Here is a 19,810-nt window from a genome sequence, read left to right on the forward strand (position 1 = left end):
GAAGACTGAATGGATGAGAAGGGAAAGGGATAGACCGAAGCAAGAGGTAAACAAAGAAGAAAGAGATCCGACTCAGAGGAGACAGCTTTTTCATCCCCTGAGCTCTGGAAAATTCACAGAGCGGGATATATGGGATGGTATCGAGGAAAATAATACAGACAGTTTAGAAAAGGGAGACGTCAAAAGGGGGATCTGTACAGAGTGGAGGAGGGAAATCAGTGATGTTTAAAGTGATGAATCAGTGACGTGTATGCGTATGGGTGCTGTAAAAGCGCGCATACATACGGTACAAAGACATTCCCTGATTCACTCAAGTGGAGGAGGCCAGAATTTGCCTGTCAGCATCTTGTGCTGCAGTGACTTGTTTGTGGTGCCTCCTTTTACACAGACTGAAACTTCAGAGGCTGGAACCTCTGAAGTTTGCATTTCTTGACCAAATATGAAATAACTGTACAATTTTCCATCAGAAAGACTTGTGCACTCGCCTGTTTTTAATGGATTTCAGCAGATCTTCATCATGTTCGAGCTGCGAACACATGAGTGACATATTATCAACTTAAAAAGCTGACATGGCAAACTTATTAGCAAACGGTTCCTTACGTACACACGCAGCTGATACAGAGCAACATTAGTGCTCATTTAAATTCATGTTTGTGTCTCGCCAACATTCGAAGTCCAATACTCACTTTCATTTCAGCTCTGTTTTTGGTCTTCAACAACTCCTGGGACAAATCTGGCTCCTTAGCTGCTAAATGCTCCCCTGTGTTCACCAACTAACTTTGTCTGTCAGCAGTTTGATGCTGGGCAGGTAGCGTACAGTGGGTTTTTTTTAAAAAAACATTTTTTTCTGGAAACAGCTGCTTACTGCGGCTGCAAACGATGCTGCGACTGATGAGAGTGAACCAAAACAGACTGCTGACAGCCTCCTTAACCTTATACACAGTTTGACATTTGTCCTGCATGTGTCTGCAGTTTATGTCTAACTTTATGCCTTGAACTGTAAACAGGTGTCAAGACAACTGACTTGTGATGAACTTGGAAAACAAAGGCACGCTTCTGGCCTTTCGTTCCTGCGAGGGACGCAGCTTCAGCGTCTTTCCACTAGCGCTCCTGCTAGCACGCATGACTGGCTGCAGACCTGGCTGCAGCAGCAACGTAGGAGTAAGCACGGAGTGGGATGCTTCTGTGCTCTGCCAGGGTGTGCCAGCACAACACTAATTAGCCCAATATACAGAACACACTGTATACAATCCACTTACTTGTTAAGAACCAGTGCAAGGCAAAACCATTCATTACTCATTGCTGTTGTGTCAGAAATAGAACGTACAGCAGAGTGTGGGGGTGGAGAGGGGTGTGAAAAGGAAGAACGGGGAGGGAAAAAAAAATGTTCCACAGAAATGTGCGAGACTCCTCTACAGAGAAGTCATTATGAGCTCTCCTGCTACTCCACGTGAAGTCGAACTATCTATCGGAGGTAATTTATTCATTTCCCTTTTCTCGCAGCGTATATCCGCTGCAGGCTTGAATGACACACCTGGAGAATGAGCCACAAAAGGTTACAAACTGATTATTCAATCATTCACTACGAGACAACAAGCCATATGCTCTGCATCTGCCTGTATGACAAGTATGGAAATGCGAGCTGTATAAATATTAACAAGCTGAAATACACTAAGGTGTGATGTCTTGAGATGTGATGTGAAAAAAAAAAGTTTGTAAGTGTGTGTGTGCCTGTATTACCTGATTGTATCTATATCTGTATGTATGTTTGTGAGGGTGTGTGTGTGTGTGTGTATGTGCGTGTGTGTGTGAAGGAGCTGAACTGGGGTGGGGTTGAGCGGAGGAGGGAGAGTGAGGTGAGTCGGTGCTGCTGCAGGTTTCCGTGGAGAAGACGGATCACCGAGGCTTGAGCCGGGAGTAATGACCTCCTCCAGCTCAGTCCGGCCTAAAGCTCTCCACAGCCTTTTGAAGGAGAACAGCCATTTCTTAAACTCGCTCCGAGAACAGCCAGGCACTTCACTGTTGCAACACGACTCTCTGTTTTCCCTTGCACCGTTCATATGCCTCTTAAAATATGACTCCTAGACTCACTCACCGCCTACGGTCAAACCAACTGAAAGTTGGGGGCAGTTTTCACCACTCTCTTCTTGTCTGTTTTATAGGGAGGTATCCAAAAAATTGTTGATTATATGGCAGTGATGTGAGTATGGGATTTCTACCATGGCATTGTACATTTTGTTTTCGAGCCAAAATTTTTTTTGATACATTCACGTGTGGGTGGACAAGTTGGCTGCGGAGAGGCACACGCTATTTTATGTGAATTAATAAATAATCAACGAATATAAACTACTGCTAAGGCTGCGGCTTTGCGAGCTGGAGAACTGTGTGATACACTCTGTGCATGCAGTCCTTGGTCTCCCGGAGTCTCCTCTGGCCTTTTAGAAAAGCTTATATGATAACACCAGCCAGAGAGAGGGTTTTTGTGCACTGATAGAGGTCAGAACTCTCTCGGTATATAATACTACCTTCAGGAGCGAGGATAAAAATGCTGGAATCGATTCACAACTTCAGTACAAACAGCTAAAAAATCATTTTGAAGTGATAAAGAAACAGTCCCCAAAATGAGAACTCTAATTCCCATTGCCATGTTAAATGAAAATACCACCTGGCACCCAACAATTCACCTTCCCTCTGATTCCAGGTTGCGTGGAGAAATGTCATTATTTAGCATCGCATGTCTGTTTGAAAGCGTAAACAAAGAAGCTGGCAGATGAACAAGTGATTCAAGAAGAACGGCAAAGGGCTTGTCGGGACATGTGTTGGTTTTATTTTCTAGTATCAGTTTAAATCTTCGCATGCTTCTAGAGCCTCGAGCTGCCCTTTTTGTCTCTGTCCTAGAATGAATAATATTTGCTTTCCTCTCTCATAGGTGGTCTGTTGGAATATACGTGCAGAAAACCCCTCGGGTATAAGATTTTACATGCAAATGTTTGCTAAGGCCTGACCCATTGGCGGCAACGCTAGACAGGGCAGTGACTTACAGAGGACAGCAGAGCTCACAGATGTTGGGCCATTAGAGTAAATCACAGCCTTTTCACTGGAGAACGGACCCTGATTGACAGGTGAGTGCCTGAAGGGCAATCTTTAGTTGGTTGCCACTGGGATTTGGTTTGGCCTCCTGACACCTTCTCTCCCATGGGTAACCTTAATAAAAACACACTTCCTGTTTCACTGGGCACTGAAGTGCTGTTACTCTTGACCCCCCCCCCCCCGTGCCCCTCTTCCTTCCCTCATAACTACACTACGCACCATTTTGACCGGGCGGAAGCACTCAGCTATTTCTTGACAAGGTGACCTGACGAGCTGCCGTTTGCGCTACGCCTTCACTTTGCCTATTAACTGGAACTGGGCCTAAAATCAACATTCATCATTGACATTTACATGGTTTGACGTGTGGAAAAGGCAGATACTGGATCTCCATAAAGGGCCACAGTCCAGATATTTGAGCTAAATTGGATTTCATGACATAAAGCTCAATGCTGAGAGTCATTATGGGTACATTTAGTTGACAACAAAGAGTGAGGAAACATAATTTGAGCTGGATAACAAAATCTACTGCCCGTATGGATTCACAGAACTACATGTGAACCCCTTGAATCTGACTCTGGCTGCTGTCCCAGCTGTCTAACTTCAGCCGCTTGCCTCACTTCTCTGGATGAGGGGGTGTGAAGTAAGGATCTTTGTGTTTCCTGGCTTTCTTCTCAGCAAAGCCAACGGACTTAATCACGGCAGCAGGGCCTCTTCCCTGCAGAGCATCAATGACTCGTTACCCATGATAACACGGCAGGACCCCGGCTGACTGAGGAGATGCCTGAAATAAAATCCCGCTTCCATGGAAACAGGCTCAGCAGCTCACGGCGCTGCATCACCTCTGAACTCTCGTCTTTCTCTCAGGGCTGTGACAAGTGCTCTGAAGTGGAGCTGGAGATGGAGGGCACGGCGGGAGGAAAGAGAAAGGAACAATACAGCTGCATTCTTTCACAAAGGAGATTTAAGTCCATTTTATGAGCCTGCCACATATTCATCAATATGAAAAGAGGCCCACTGTTATGTCTGTAGATGCTCTTTAGATGTTGATGAAAGAGCATCATGGAGGTATTCATCTGTGTTGAGCTTATGGAAAGTCTCCATCCGCGTCTTTACCTTAATTGCTCTATGGGCAGAACTCAGCAAGTAAGCCCATGTAACACAGAAACTAAAGCCTTTCCTGCCAAATCACTCCCTCTCCCTTCCTTCCTAGAATAGCCCCAACAGTTACATTTTCCTTCTGCTCTTGATTAAGTATGTATCAAATATTCATGGCTATGGAAACGTGTAACAATGAGTTTTAGGGAGCTTGGCGAGTGTCTAATGTATTCAGACCGTACAAGACGCTCAGATGACTGAATCCTTGTGCTATTTCAGAAACCTCACTCGCAGTATTTCAGTCCTCCAAGGCCAAAGTTCCATTGGTAATGGTCGCAACGAGAGCCAAAATAAATGCCTGCTGCTTGTTTTCTTTGCGTCTGTGTGTGTGTGTGTGTGTGTGTGTGTGTGTGTGTGTGTGTGTATGCATGCCTTCCACAACTCCCGGTCTCTCTGCACACCAGAAAATCAATGTATCAAGTGTGAATAACCTGTCAAAAACAAGAGCTACTCATCTCCACATGTGAAAACTCCTGCTTCGTATGTTCTGCTATGAAAAAAGCCGCTGCATCATCACAGGAGCAGTCCTGATTATTCAGCATAATGTTTCGTTTTTGAGGGCGACGGCCCCCGCAGAAAGCCAGCAAAGACTCAAAACCACTTAAGTAGAATCACAGAATGTCATTACTGTGGTAAACCATCGTGAAAACCTATAATGTAAATCATCTGAAAACTGGGAAGACAAAGGGGGAACACAAGGCTTGCGCTGGATAACATCAAAAAGCGCAATTCCACTTTGTAATCCGAGATCAGAACTAATTGTGATTGACTTACTTTGATTGTCCAGAACGTGGGTTTCGCAGCTCTGACACCGTATATGTGTGAGTGTGTGTGTGTGTGAGTAACTCCCTCTAGCAGCTGCTAAAAAATCACCTCTACAGCTGACCTCTACAGCTGACCTCAATAACACAACTTCCTTAAGACAGACCTTTTGACAACAGAAGATAATGATCGCTGTGATGAACATAAATGGCAGATTTCCCTCCTAAAACACTTTTATGCTAGTTTGAAAAGAGGTGGCACGAAGTCTTCCAGATCATTAGCTGTGCATCTTTCTCTGCCAGCTGGTCAGCCACAATCACAAGGCTCAGTCTATAGATGAACAGGCTTTCCGTGCACAGCTGAGTCTCTGGCAGCATGTTGTCTTGTGTGCTGCCCAGGCAGACGCGTCAACGTCCTCGCTGGTGCTCCCGACATGTGACACCTATCAATCAGTCCGCGCAGCATGTGTGTCCTGCTTCGTTCTGTACATGAAAGAACAGCTTTGGAACCCTGCAACACGGCCCAGTGTCCATCACATGCAATCCACATGATTTAACAAAAGTGCTGTAAGAGCATGGGTTTTATGGCTCAGCCACAGCCTGCCAGCCTGCCAGCCTCTCCCTCGCTCGGCAAAGGCCTGTAAAGGAACCACAGAACGGACTGACAGCCCACTGGAGGCCTGACAACAACCCACTGGATCCAACCCCGGCAAACCTCAACAGCTCTTCTCTCTCTGCCTTCAGCCTCTCTCATCCTCTCTCTCTCTCTGTTTTTTTTTTTTTTTTGGTCTCAGAGTGGCTGACAGATATTTCCTTCACAATGGCTGCTACGTATTTCTGCAGATTCATATGTAACCACAGACTTATCCCATCTGCTTTTTCCGAGGTTTTTTTCTCTGGCGGGCTTTGTGTGAGAAAAGGCCTGACAAACACAGATGAAAAAGCAGCACTCGGTTTTGTCCTTTTTCCCACTGAGGCAGCTGTGTTTGAGTTCAGGAAAAAAAACAAGACAGGAAAAAACAACTTGTGGAATGGAACTGTTGTCTTTTTTTTTTTTTTGTAGCCATGAGGTAAGTGCGAGTAATTAAAGACGCTGAAAAAGTGCCTCTGTGCACACACAAAATCCAAAATCACAGAAAATGATGCAGGCAGGGAGAACTGCAAACTATCTTTTCATGCTTTTTCCCCTGGAAGAAATGAGCTGCTACAAATGCAATTTTTACCTTTCAAACGTATCTCTCCTCTCATTTGTCAAGTGGCTCGCTCGGTGACGGCTAAACTATACTGAAAAAGCTCTGATTCGACTTGACCACGCACAAATGCATAACTTCGCCCGGACTGAAAGTGCTTTTTATGTGGACAAGTCCCCTATTTACCCTTCACTGTATATCTGGGTTGCCACAGCAACTCCATATGTCAGAAAGCATAGATGTGTCATGATTGGACCCCAGCCGAGTCTTTAATCGCAGTGCTGAGCCACTCCAGGATTGACAGGGAGACCTCAGACAGGCAGACAGAATCACCAATACTATACGGCTGTTACAGCAACACCATCAGACTGAAGGCCGGATTGTATAAGGAGAGTCTGCAGAGTGCCAGTCCCAAACTTTAGTCCATTTAGCCTGTCAGCACTTTCAGCGGGGATAAATGCTGTGCAGTTCCACTCACTTAACTCGGCTTTTCCAGGTCAATCACAAGCCTTTACAGAGTTCAGTCTCTACACCCCCCCCCCAAACTCAAAAAAAGAAAAAAAAACACCACCAAAGCCCCCCCACCTATCAAACCACCCTTTCATCCTCTATTTATGTTCCCGCAATCTCAACTGAGCCTTTTCAAATGCAGCTATAACAGTTTTCTACTGTAGGGCAGGGAGGAAGTAGAGCAGGGAGGAGATACTGGCCGAGCTGAGGTAACGCAGGGACACAACTGGTTTTATTCTTTTCCCCTTCAGCAGATAATTGCAATTTTCTCTCCTCTGACCAAATCGCAGCGACTGGCCGATGTTCAGGAAACACCCAAACAGCTTAAATAGCCCGGGCAGTGGTGGAAAAATGTCCTTATCTGTGTGCTGGACTGTGTCAGATTTATTCAGTTATTTCATTACAACTTGTGAAAATGAGTTCAAAACAGAGGCACATTTCTGCAATCAACACAGTTTTTTAACCTTTTTATGTAGCATAAAAGCACAGAACCAGTGACAAATGAAGCTACGGCGAAGGTTCAGTCACGCTTCGGCCTGCAGCTTATTCCTCACACTATCCCGCACTCACCCCTCGCACATGCTCGCTCATTATTTCCTTGCTGTCATCGTCTGGGGCTGTTAATTGAGATATCCACTGTTCTCATCAGCTGGTCACATCTGTCCAATAGCACAGTGGCACACCTTCATCGCGAGCCTATCATCTCGCTGCTGTCTTTTTAAAGCATGATTCTGTCCGTCTGCTTTAGCTCTTTCGTGCTGCTGCCGATGACTATTGCAATTATGTAGGAGTTTGACATTTTAGCTACCCATTACAGACAAACAATGCCAATATTACAGCAAAAACCGACCCCGAACAGTCAGTGAAGATCTTCACATTAACCTCTTTTCATAGCAGTCAGCTTATTGGATTTGAGATGAGAACTTTAGGCTGAGCTTAGTATGGATATTAACAACTGCCTGCATTGCTGCGAGAAACATGTTAGAACATATATTTTCCGAGCAAATAATCTAATTATCCTAATAAGCACAGTGCACTGGCTCAGTGAAATGCCTTTTGAACCTTACCTCAGCAGCTGGGATGCCTTCGGGCGGGCGACATTGCAGCAACACTTCCTGTTCGAGTGACACTTCCTTCCCAAGAGGCTCCTGGTCAAATGTCTTCCTCAAGTCTACGGTGAACAGAGAGAAGCGCATTGTGCATCACTTAGCCATATCTCATTGACAGGTAGCGAGGGCTGTTTCGAGAGCTACGTTTCATATTAAATGCTGAGCCAATCAATAATGGAATTGATATACGAACAATAAATCATCAAAAGAAAAGGCAGCGTAGCTCATCAATAATATGTGTTTAAACGTTAGACTGAGATTTATGCCTTCTTTTTATCTCCCCCTCGCCTCCAGCACACAGATAAACTTGCCTGAAGTAGATGGAAGGAAGATAGGGAGGAGGGGATCAGTCGGCCTCCGATGAAAAGCTAATATTTTTGTGGTGTGAGAGCCCTGATAGAGTAGCGCAGGGCAGGGATGGTGGAGCTGACAGGGCAGGATTACTGAGGGTGTCATGCTACACCGGAACCTGAAGCCCATTAGACATATATCACCGCCTGCCGCACAGACAGGAGCGACAGGCGTCATACACAACACAGAGGAGAGGAGAGGAGAGGAGAGGAGAGGAGAGGAGAGGACTTAATTGGGAGTTATGGTACCACTTGGGAACTTTGGAGTTACTGAAGCATTAAATCTACAATAAAACCTCCAACAAACTCCACTGATACCATTTCCACAGCCTTCGCAATATTCCTGGCAAACACGCTCTTTAGCTTCTTTTTTTTTTACTGATCTGAATGCGCAACCGCATCCACCACAGCATGCTCTGAAATAACATGTTTTTCCTATACAACAATCCTACATACGTTTGAGTTTAGCTTTTTCAGGGACACATGCACAAACACAGCCTCTCCTCCAGCCTGTAATCTGCAAGAAGAGAATAGACAACCTGAGCTGAACTCTGCAACTATGCCGCCGTTAAACCGAGCCAGCCCTGTGTGGAGAGTTGAGAACGGCTGAGGAGGGAGGCAGACCACGTTGGTGCTGTAGCTACAAGAGGGGTTATAGCGAACCTTGAGGTGGAGCTCAGGTCTTTAAGTTATGTCGGACGACTGTGTGAGATTAAGCACTATTATTTCTAATGAGTCAGCTTTAAGAAAACCACAAACAGGTTGCAGCAGTAGCTACACCTAACTGTGTCCATGGAAACAAACCCCAGTTCAGCAATTCAGTCTGTGAAAAGGCTGTGGCTATTCTTAGAATGCTCTTAATATATGAACTGCTAATGACATGGTGCGCCAACATTAAAGAGCATTTGGCTTTGAAGTGAAGTTTTAGAAAGTACAGGCAGACGTGCAGCAACAGACTGCATCTATCAACACACTGATGTTCCTCGGTGAAGATTAAAGTATGTGTGAGAACAAACACACAAGGACAGTGTATTCTCAATGTGGTTTCCGGTGTACGTCAGCACCTGTAATAAAAACACATATCCCCAAAACCGGATCAAGGCAGAGGTTCAATTTACCAATTTCATCACTTGTTTCTTTCCGTTCAGTAGCTATTACATGAGGAGACATTATGCTGAAACAGAGACATTTCACTGTTCAGCTAACTGTTCCGCATCCCCTCCAGGAGAGACTAGATCATGTTCTTATTACAGAATACATGAACAGGCTACACCCGCAAGCCCTAAAGAATACCTATAGTCATTTTAAGGTTCATTTTTTTATTTGATAAAATGAACCTTAAAATAACAAATTCAGCGAGAGCCCTCGTACCAATTCAACCCGAGAGCGTGCCTGTCTTCCGGGGAATATGCCATAACTCCACAAATTCCTATGTATTATAAAAGCTGAAAGGGTGAGCGTTGAAGTGAAAGCAATTTCGGTAAAAGTCTGGTATGAAATTAAAAGAGGGAATGACTGGAGGGGCATATTCTGGGACAAAGCTTTATGATATTTGATCCAAGGACAAACAGGTTTTCTTATGATGGAAAGGAAAGGAAAAGGAAGGCGGCAAAACTCCGTCTCAGAGGGGCACTGACGTTTGAAGTTGTAAGAATCATTCTGCTGCTGCTCTGATGTCTGAACTGCAATGTAGAGATGGATCAGAGTTCAAAATGCCTCCAGAAGATAAAAGAAGATGTAGTCACAGTGTGACAGGTGATGTGAGAGTCAGGCACACCTTCTCCTACACTGTGACACACTTGATGATATACAGTACTACACGTGCACTACAAAATCAAATCCGACAAACATGATTCCTCCATATAAAGCTGCTGGAGAGGACGCAGCGTGCAGTGCTTCAGCATGCTGTTTGGTGGTTAAGAACGGACCTCAATGCCCAGCAGCCACTTACTGGTGGTAGTGTCCATGGTAAGTGCAGGGTCTGGTTTGGCAAAAGCATGTTTGACGATGCAAGACGGTCAGTTCATCACGAGAAGAAGTCAAAACTCCGACTTTAGAGCCACATAACCTCCTTAAACCCGAGCAATGCAAACCTGCAGAGGGTCACACAATGCTAAATAATAAATGTGTTGCATTTCTGTTTCTGTCGCCATAAAACCCACACAGCGTTTTTCTTTATTGCTTTAGTGCCAAACCGGAGCCTGTTACTGCCACAACTACCACCGAGCGGCCGCACTGTGATACAGAATTTTTTGCTTGGATTTTATTCGTGCTTTTATTACTCATGTTTCTTGTAGCGGATCAACAGCTTGTTAAACTAAAATTAAACACCCGGCGCTTGTATTATTTTTTATTTTTTCAGCGTGATTTGCAAACTTTTGGCATTACTCTTGATGAAACACAGTAAGTGGCAGGCATGTGATTATTTTGCACTGAATATTTTATTGGGTTTAAATTATGCTCCCCCTCCGGAGTCTCTCCTTTCCTCTCTCGTCGTAACCCTGAGCGGGACTGCGGGATGCTGAAGGGTGTGGGACCGGCTGAGTTGACATTCCTGTGGGAGTCACACAATTCCCTCCTCGGGCAGACAAACACTTCCAGCCTTGCTTGCCCTCAGAGGGATACACATATGACTATCATTACCTTAAGTGGATATGTTTGGCTACTTGTAATGCTAAATTACACACGCCTCACACTTCAGAACCAGTTTCTCCCTCGCTTGGTAAATCATTAGGTATTGGTGCAAATCTAGATTAGGAATGACTCACTAAGTTTGAGTTTTAATCGCTGGTAAAGTCGCTTGCAATGATGTTGAGGTTTTACTTATTAAGTTGTACTCGTAAAAATTACAAGGCCACAAACAAACAGGAAAATCAATTTCCAGCTTTCTCAGTAAACACTACCCTCCAACAATGTTTTGAAAGGCATTTCAGTTTCAGATTCATTTATTTAATTTTCTTCTGTGCGCCTACTTATTGCCTCTCTTTGGCAACCCACCACTGCTCCCAAAATGTGGAGGCCAATCATAAAAAATGCTTCTTTTTTTTGAGGTCACATTAAAAAAAAAAAAAAAAAAAAAAAGGCAATCACAGGGAATTTATGCAGGAACTCTGACAATACTTTTATCCCGACCATCCTTTTTGCAAGTCTGAAAGCCAGTTCTTCAACACAACAACCTCTTAACTCGCCAGCACTGGCTCTGACTCACCGTCTGATTAAACTGTATATGTTTAGATGATGGGAGAGGAGAGGAAAACAAGCCCAGTTTCCATTAGCCTAACGGGATCGAGTCTGGCTCTGACAAGGAGCCTGCCTGAAGAGAGAGCCCAGCAGAGGAGCTAATCCATTCAACAGAAGCTAATGGGAGGGGAAGAGGGGTCCATTGTGATTTGAGGGATAGGTTAGTGCTGGAAGGCTGCTCATCATGGGTGATTATAGGAGGTGGAGCAGCGGGAGTGGGCTCGGTGGGAGACTGAGAAGCATGATTCTGATTCACAGAGGCAGTAATGAGAAGAGCGACTGCTGTTTGAAAAAAGAGGGCATACACTGAATTCAAAGAGAAAGTGTAGAGAAAACAGGGGGAGCGGGTAAGAGGGAGTGTTACAGAGGCGAGTGATATGAAGATGCAGAGAAAGAAAATGAGAATTCAGTGAGATAAAAATTGAGAGGGAGAGGTATATGATTGCTAAGTGCCTCTAAATGGAGTAGATCAGGTGAAAACCACGGATAGTGACTCCGTGCTGTGCTACTCTGCTGTACTGTAAAGTGAAGATGAAATCATTCTGACAGTGGCACTGAGCTGCCAGCCGAACATTAAGCTCAAGTGATACCCCCATCCGGCAGCGATGGCAATATATTTGATGCAGACTACAAAACACACTGCAAGTGGGTGTTGCATTTTTTTTCTTTTTTTTTTGTCTGTTCGCCACAAGTCAAAACAGAAACAGGAAAGCTGGGCGGGGCGTGTCAGTCACGATCACTTGAAATGACTTTGAAGGGAGTTGAAAGTGATGATCTAGCTGATACTACAAAAGAAGCCCCTTCAGGTGGAGCTGTGACAACAATGTGTAAGCAGTCGCGTTATGTAACACGTGTTGTGTTGCAGGAACGCTGCCTTGATGTCACAGTTATACTGTTACAACTCTGCTTTCCCCACCGTGTCCTCTGGGGTTTCGTCACATTTTCCACATTTTGATTGGCAGATCCACTGGGGAACAGTTCAAAATGAGCCGAAACTTTAGAGGCAACAGAATGTTTCTCATTACTTGGAGACAATTGTTCTGCTTTTCAGTAGGAGGACAAATAACACAGGCAGAGAACAAATGAGGACCACCTACAGGAAAGAGAGGGAACGCTGGCATAAACATGTGCCGTAGCCTCTCTGCTGCGTGCATACTGCTGCAGCTCCCTCCCTTCCTCTGTGCCGTTTCTCCACGTTTGTACTGTAGACAAAGAAACTGATTCTGATTCTGCTGGCTCTTTACCAACTCAAGTTAAAAGGGACACTTGAGTCCCATGTCAGTAAAACCCTTTTTTCACTGCCTCCAGAATCTATAAATCTGTCATGATACATAAGTCAGTCTGTGAGATGCATTTCCTTGGCAGCCGAGAGATTTTGTCTGGAGAGGAATTCAAAGATGAGGGGATGATAAAGACTGAGTAATGCGATGAAGAGCGGGATGAGAATACTCACAGGCGATGCGGACATGGGCTTTGCGGCTCTTGGTGGTCCCTGCGGAGCTCCAGGCCACACATTGGCACCAGAAGTCCTCCGGCCCAAACAGCTCCTCCACCTGCTGCCGAGTGATCTCTATGCTGGCCTCTCTCACCACCAGGCCTGTGAGGACAGACAGAAAGGATTGAAAGGGAGGGTGCGGAGGAAGCACGGATGAGGAGAGGACAAGGATGGGATTAAAAAAAAGAAAGAAAGAGGGGGGAAAGAGGGAAAGGAAACGAGGGAGAAAGCTTTAGTACATATCAACAGAGAACACGGAGAACTGGAAGGGCGCTCAGAGAGCGCAGACCTCTGCCAAAGCCAACAGTCTATTCTTCTGTGATATGCAAATCTGCAAGAGCAAACTTCACAGTCAATATTATTGCTTTTTCCCGTGAAGCGTAAAGTTCAAACATTTTTCCTTAATATCTCCGGCAGAGTTAATTGCAGACAATTCACGTGTGGATGTGAGTGGGAGTATAATTAGTTGCATGGTATGTGTGTATTTACATTTCCATGGCTACACCTCAGCTTGAGGAAAAGGTGCTGCAACAAATGTCTCCACAAGTCCAAGTCTGAGTAACTATATGTGTAGACTACCAGAGGATAACTGGTCCCCAAGATTATGGATTGTGATACGGAGTCATTGTATTCCTACAATTGGCTGCTTTGCCTCTACTCATATTCATCATCTTCTACCATTGTCTGAATTTTTACATGTATGGCATCTATTCCGCCAAGGCCAAATGCTCTATGTCGCAAAGTTAACGAAAAAGAAAAATATTTCGTGCATGTGCCCTGTAATTCATATCTGGTCCAAAATTTAAAGGGTTCTAACTTGGGCCATGCTACACCCTTCCACCAAGATTCATGACAATCGGGTGAGTAGTTTTTCCGTAATCCTGCAGACAGATTGACAAACAAAACAACAAACTGGACTTGTCCTTCTTGGCGGGCAACAAGTCAAGACCAGTCAGTTGACATCATATTACCTTCACACTATCCACACTTCGTAATAATGTATTCTCTCACCTGGGAGAGAGCAACGCTAATGTCAGTGCTTGATCCAATCAAACAAACCAGAACAACTTACATCAGTCACATCACATGTTTTCAAACTGGGCATTTGTGTGTGTGTGTGTGTGTGTCAGCCTGGCACCGCTTCTAGAGCCAAAGCGTTGAGCTGTTTGGGTCCGGGCCCTGTGGGGGTGGATTCTCTGCGTCATGGCTAACACAATCCTGTTTGCTAACTCCTCTGATTACTGCTCATCTGGGTGCCAGGACCCAAACAAACAACTCATCCCCAAAACAAATGCCTCTACCCACAGCTGCCCCTCTAGAGCAGATTATGCTGCTCCTACAGCGCGTGGACACATATACGTCCGTATATGTGTATGCGTGAGAGCGTATGAATTGAGTGAATTTCTATATGTGCGGATTATGCAGCACAAAAGCATTCATTGGAGTTGCAGATGCTTCTAATGCAATATCATACCTTATCCCATCTTGTTATCCATTTTAGAATGAATAACACTTCCGCTGATCCCTTAAGCCAAATTATTGTATTTGCGTTAAGATAGTCCCTATTGTTGCAGGTGGATGCTGCTGGCCTCCACAACAACCTAAGTTTCAATACGCATGGATTCACCCTGGAAGCACTTTCCACTGACTCAACGGCGATGCAACAGTCCTGCAGAACATTCCCTGCTGTGGATATCCCGTGCCACCTCATTCCCAAAGTTCTGCTCTATTAGGTTTAAATACGGGGGGTGGTGCAGCCCACTGTCATTTTCCTGGAACTGTCACGCTCATGTACCTGGTCAGCGGTAACGTGAAAGTGGACTGTGACATTCCAGTTATGCCCAGTTGCTGCTAAGGAGCCTTTTGTGTGCCTAGAAAACGTTCCCTACCGCCATCACCAGCCTGTACCATTACCACCAGGAAAGCGGCGTCCACAGATTTATGTTGCTTCTCTACTAAATTCAGATCCTGTCATCAGCATACAAACCACTATTTGTCAGACCTGGCAGCTTTTTCTCCCCACTCTTTAGTTACCCAGTTTTGGGGGTGACTTGCTCTGTAGCGGTTTTTCATTGTGAGCTGACAGAATGACAGAAACTGGGAGTCTTATGTTGCAGATGCAGTACATCCAATTTAAAGTTTAATGAGTTGTGCACACTATTCGTGTACTGAGCAGTTATGTGCATGGTTATATAGCCTGCCAACAATATTGACCAAATGTTGCAATTTTGACATTTCCACCCACAAGACTGCTACTGTCTGTACGTCAAGGAGCTTTGAGTCACAGCAACGTGGCGCACTAGATGTGTGTCTCATTACTGCTGCAGATGTTAAACTCTATGTATTTTTGTACACTCTAATGGCTGAAGTTTATCAAATTGTTTTCATAGGCAATTTTCTCCAACGCTCTGTACTTGCCACACATCATTTCTGGCTGATTCGAAAAGGAAGGTGAGGCCAGCGTCTCTTGATGAGACGCAAATGGAAAGGGCTGCACAGAGAGCATGCCAACTAGAACTGGAGCCAGTTGTGGTGTTAAGGTCGCGGCCATGTTGTCAAAAGGCCAGAAAGAAGTTCAAAGTGCTAGTACTAAGGTGGAGCATGTCCAAAGGTAGGTGCCCTTAGGGTATTGATAGTTAGCCAATCAACTAGTCAAGCCACCTGTGTTCAAGCTGGGTCGACAACTGGGTGTCGGAGGATGCTTTAGACAACCGTTGACACCAGAAAAGCAAATAATCACTAGCAATCTAACATGATGTCAAAGGTTGCCATGGTGAAATATTTTCATTACATCAGAAATACATCAGAAACTTTCAGCTGCTAATAACAGGAGACATAACTCTCTTTCTCTTCGGTGGATGTGATTCGTCGGATGTGCGACACTATATTACCAGGCGCTGTACAAGACAAGCGCGGGAGAGACTGTGCTTTAGTGTTAAACTTACCGGAATCCAAGGCCTCGTTATTGCTTTTTTTCAGCTGCAACTGTGTTTTTATGCTGACTACATAACTGCTTCTGTGAAAATGCTCCCTTGACAAGCAAATTAAACTCCTGTTCCAGCTGCGTACTCTATAATTCCCCTTTGTGTTATTTATTTCTTTTTAGCTGAGCTTACCTAAGAGGTACCATGTGTTGTTGACGTGACATCATTTATCATGTGTCACAGATCATTGACTCATCATTCAATCAGTAACCTAATCTTTGCCTAAAATCTAATCCACTACAGGGTGATTCACTGGCTGCTGAACTAGAGGGAAAATGGGCCCGAGACACACTGTGAATCTTCATATCGAAATTAAAAAGATAACAAATAAAAAAGTGTGTCAGCTCGCTTGCAGTTACGAAGACTCCTTTGGTCCTGTCACTCCTATGTTCCTTTAAATTTGCAAAACATTGTATGTTGCATGTATCCAGCCTTCCTTTTCATGTATATCACAGTGATGAAGACACTGAGTCTGCATCACAAAGCATAAAACGTGATTATAACTGCTGTTAGAGTGGAATAGAAATCTTAGTGAATAATTATTGCTATAACATGAGACTGACGGTATCTTAGTACTCAATAAATTCGTCTCACTCTGCTTATGTGTAGGTTAATGACTGTTATCTTTATACTCGTCCTCTGGATAGCTGCAATTTGCACAAAGGTTCAGGATCCATCCTGCAGTTTGAGTAGGTTTATATAGTAGGTGTTAGAATATCTGGCTGAATGAAAAATGCAAAGAGGCTGGATGGTGAAAAAATGAACATGCCAGTTTACTTCAGGTTCAGCGCATTCACACAGCCTCCTTGTTCTGGCACACACACCAAGCACAGTGACATCCCACACACCAGCTTAGCTCTCATGTAAAATTTACACAGCGTGCCGACGGGCAGACGAGCGGCTACGTCTGCTGTGTGTGCGCGTTATGCTTGCGAGTGCGCGTGCGGGTCCAGGGGCGTGCATGCTGCGGTCGTCTGTGTTGTATGCCAATGTGTTTGTCTGAGAGGCTGCGCGTTGTTAGATTGGGAATGTCAAGGATGGATGTGATGGATGTGAGAACATCACACACTCAGTAGCAGAGGCAAAATCAATAGTGGAAACAATAAGTAGATATGAATTCTCTGAGGGCGCGGAACACGCGCCAGAATCGGTTAATTTTTTTCTGTCTGCGCTCCAGACTCTTTCTGAAGAAGGTTCTATAGCAGTGAATTATCTGCCTAACGCTGTTAGAATAAGCTTTCTGCACCGTAAGATAGCCTAAAGTGACGACGACGACTCACTGCAAGACTATTTTAAGAGTCATTCATGACTTCATAGCTATTACTAGAGCGGGATTAAACTCTTCCTGACGTGTTGCACTTGAAACACATCAGAAGGGTCAGTGTAGCAGAAGAGCAGGGCTCTGAACTGAGCCTGCTGACCTCACCCAGTGACTTCATGTGTTTGCTCAGCTAGCAGCACTTTCACACTGTATTGCATTACAACGGCAACAGCGAAACACAACAGACACCGCCTTCCACTCGGTTTGCAATCAAGAGGGGCAAAGCACGTGTGGCCCCCGTCAGGATCGGCAGCGAGGGGCTACTTCACACCCGTCAATGTGACCATTAGCGGTAGAAATGATTCTGCAATGGGTCCCATTAATAGCTGGCTGAAGCAGGGCGCCTCATTGGAGATGATTCATTATTAATGTCGTCATTAAAGTGAGCTAGCCTAGCTCCTTATTATTAGCACTGGCTAACATTATTGATCAGACCAGTCAGGCAGAAGAGGAGGCATTGGTCACTGTAGGAGAACTGAAGGAGGAAGGAGCAGGTAAGTGCTCTGATTATCTGGCCAGATGAAGAGCACCTCCTGTTTGATCTTCTAACTCGTACCTCAGAGAGAGTGACAAGCTGTCTCCAGTGAATATCACACTAGCTGTGTCTACTTATAATGAATTTGCTGCTCATTTGCTCCGATCAATGCCCGCAGCAGACTGTAACCTGCCCTCAACACCGGGAGGTAAATGCTAAACGGTAAGTGCTATTGTGATCAGGCCATGGCATCCCTGCGGAGAAGGCCATTTATAAAAACTGCCATCACTCTTTGCTCCATCACGCCATTTTTCCATTGTTGCCTCCTGCTCGGCAAAGCTGTGTGCATGTGCTCTAAATCTACGGCATCTTTTTGTGCGAATCCCCATTATTTCTAATGGAAAACGGGCCTCAGTTCATATCAGAGAGGTTCATCACATGTTCATGTGCATAAAACTCGCCTTTACTGCTCCTCACCTGGACTTGAACAGCAAAACTACAACTCTTTTGCACACGTGCATCGACAGCCCGTCCTGCCAGTTGTGTAAATAGAACTTTTTTTTGTCAAGCACATATTTTCTCTGCTGTTTTGTTGTGTTAACTGGCTGCTGCTCTTTCATTTATTCATCTATTTTCTACATGCAATCACCTGCTGCTTCGAAGACAATAACATCCAAATACACCACTTGAGATAGCAATCAGTATTATTTACTGCATGTATTGTACTTTGGTGTGCCAGGTGCTTGTGTGCCACATGGGCTCCACATGGCTCACTGTGTCTCACATCCATTGAATTAAAAAGCCTGTGGACAGAACATATACCTACTGTATGTACTGTATATGTGGCCCTGCAAGAGCTGCAGGTCTGTTCTTCCATGCTGTGAAAAACACTGTGCAGGAAAAGGTCATCAGTGAACCAAGCCTCATATTGTCAAATTGCACAGGAACTAGTGACGTACAAATTATACCTTTAGCAGGTAGCTGTTTCCATGACGCAAACATAGAAAAAAATTGCTGTTATTTGCGTCATGTAGTGCCTATAAAAAGCTTTGAAAATGTCAGTGTTTTATTGTGCTACAGCACTAAATCAAAGTAGGCTCAACGTGGCTTTTCTGACACTGAACAACGGAAAAAGGGAACAGTGGTTTCAATTCATTATAAATATAAAATACAAAATACTTGCTGGGATAAGTACTCACTCCCTTCAAGTCAGTATTTAGTAGATGCTTTGCACATTTGGACACTGTGTTTTTCCACAATACTAACTCACTAAAAGTTGTTCCAGATACAAGTGTATCACTTTGTAGAGATCTGTTTTCACTTTGACATTAAAGGGTCTTTTTCAGTTGGAGAAGCCACATTAAATCTACTTTGATTCAATGTTGCAAGACAATAAAACATGATAACTTCCAATGGGGGAGCTGACTGCTTTTTATTGCCGCTATATTTCACCCTTGATGAGAAGAAAATACCGTGTAAAGGCACTTATTTTCGTGATTTACACTGGACAAAAATGGATGAATCCATTGCCCGACCTCCTGTTGTTTTCAAGACCCCTACTCTGTTTCAAGTTCCAACATGTAATGGACACAAACCATATGATGGGTCGGCACCTCACTTGTCCTACGGGTGCGTCAAACATCTGGATGAAGATGCAGCAGATGCAGCTTGTAGCCAAACATCACCATTTGCAGTCTCGGCCCTCACTCTCTCTCAAGTCTCCTGCACTCTCTTAATCTCATTATCTCTCATTTGGTCGTATTTTCATAAGATCACAAGTTCTCACCTACATGAAATTAAGACACAGAGACAGGACTAGAGTGGAAAAGAAAAAAGGAAAAACACAGGGGTAGGGGGAGAGGAGGGTAAGGAGAGAGAGATCCAATTTCTTCAGGCTACTCTATCGGTGGTATTGACCAGGCTGGCTAGTTTCTATCGGTGCGCCTTTTCTGTCAATCTTGGGAAATCAGAGAGCAATGGAGTGGGCTGAGAGAGGCTACCCACATCCACTGGGCTCTTGTGGTGCTGCATGTGTGTGAGTGTGTGTGGGGTGCAAGAGCATAAATGAATGAATATCTGTGCAGTAAATAGCCCGTGGATATGGCTGTGGAGAGTGGGTGCATGTATGAT

The 19,810-nt window shown here is 44.6% G+C and overlaps 1 protein-coding gene across 1 annotated transcript in view; it reads right to left on the reverse strand.

Annotated features, from left to right (window-relative positions):
• Positions 1 to 19,810, reverse strand: part of unc5c (unc-5 netrin receptor C) — a 109,945-nt gene that overhangs the window by 26,952 nt on the left and 63,183 nt on the right. Inside the window, exons 3-4 of the mRNA XM_041959809.1 lie at positions 12,859 to 13,002; positions 7,774 to 7,877 (exon numbers count right to left, since the gene is read on the reverse strand). Of these exons, the coding sequence (XP_041815743.1) occupies positions 7,774 to 7,877; positions 12,859 to 13,002 (248 nt within the window). The remainder of the gene's footprint in view (positions 1 to 7,773; positions 7,878 to 12,858; positions 13,003 to 19,810) is intronic.

This window comes from Chelmon rostratus, chromosome 19, assembly GCF_017976325.1.
Source record: "Chelmon rostratus isolate fCheRos1 chromosome 19, fCheRos1.pri, whole genome shotgun sequence".
NCBI classification, from domain to species: Eukaryota; Metazoa; Chordata; class Actinopteri; order Chaetodontiformes; family Chaetodontidae; genus Chelmon; species Chelmon rostratus.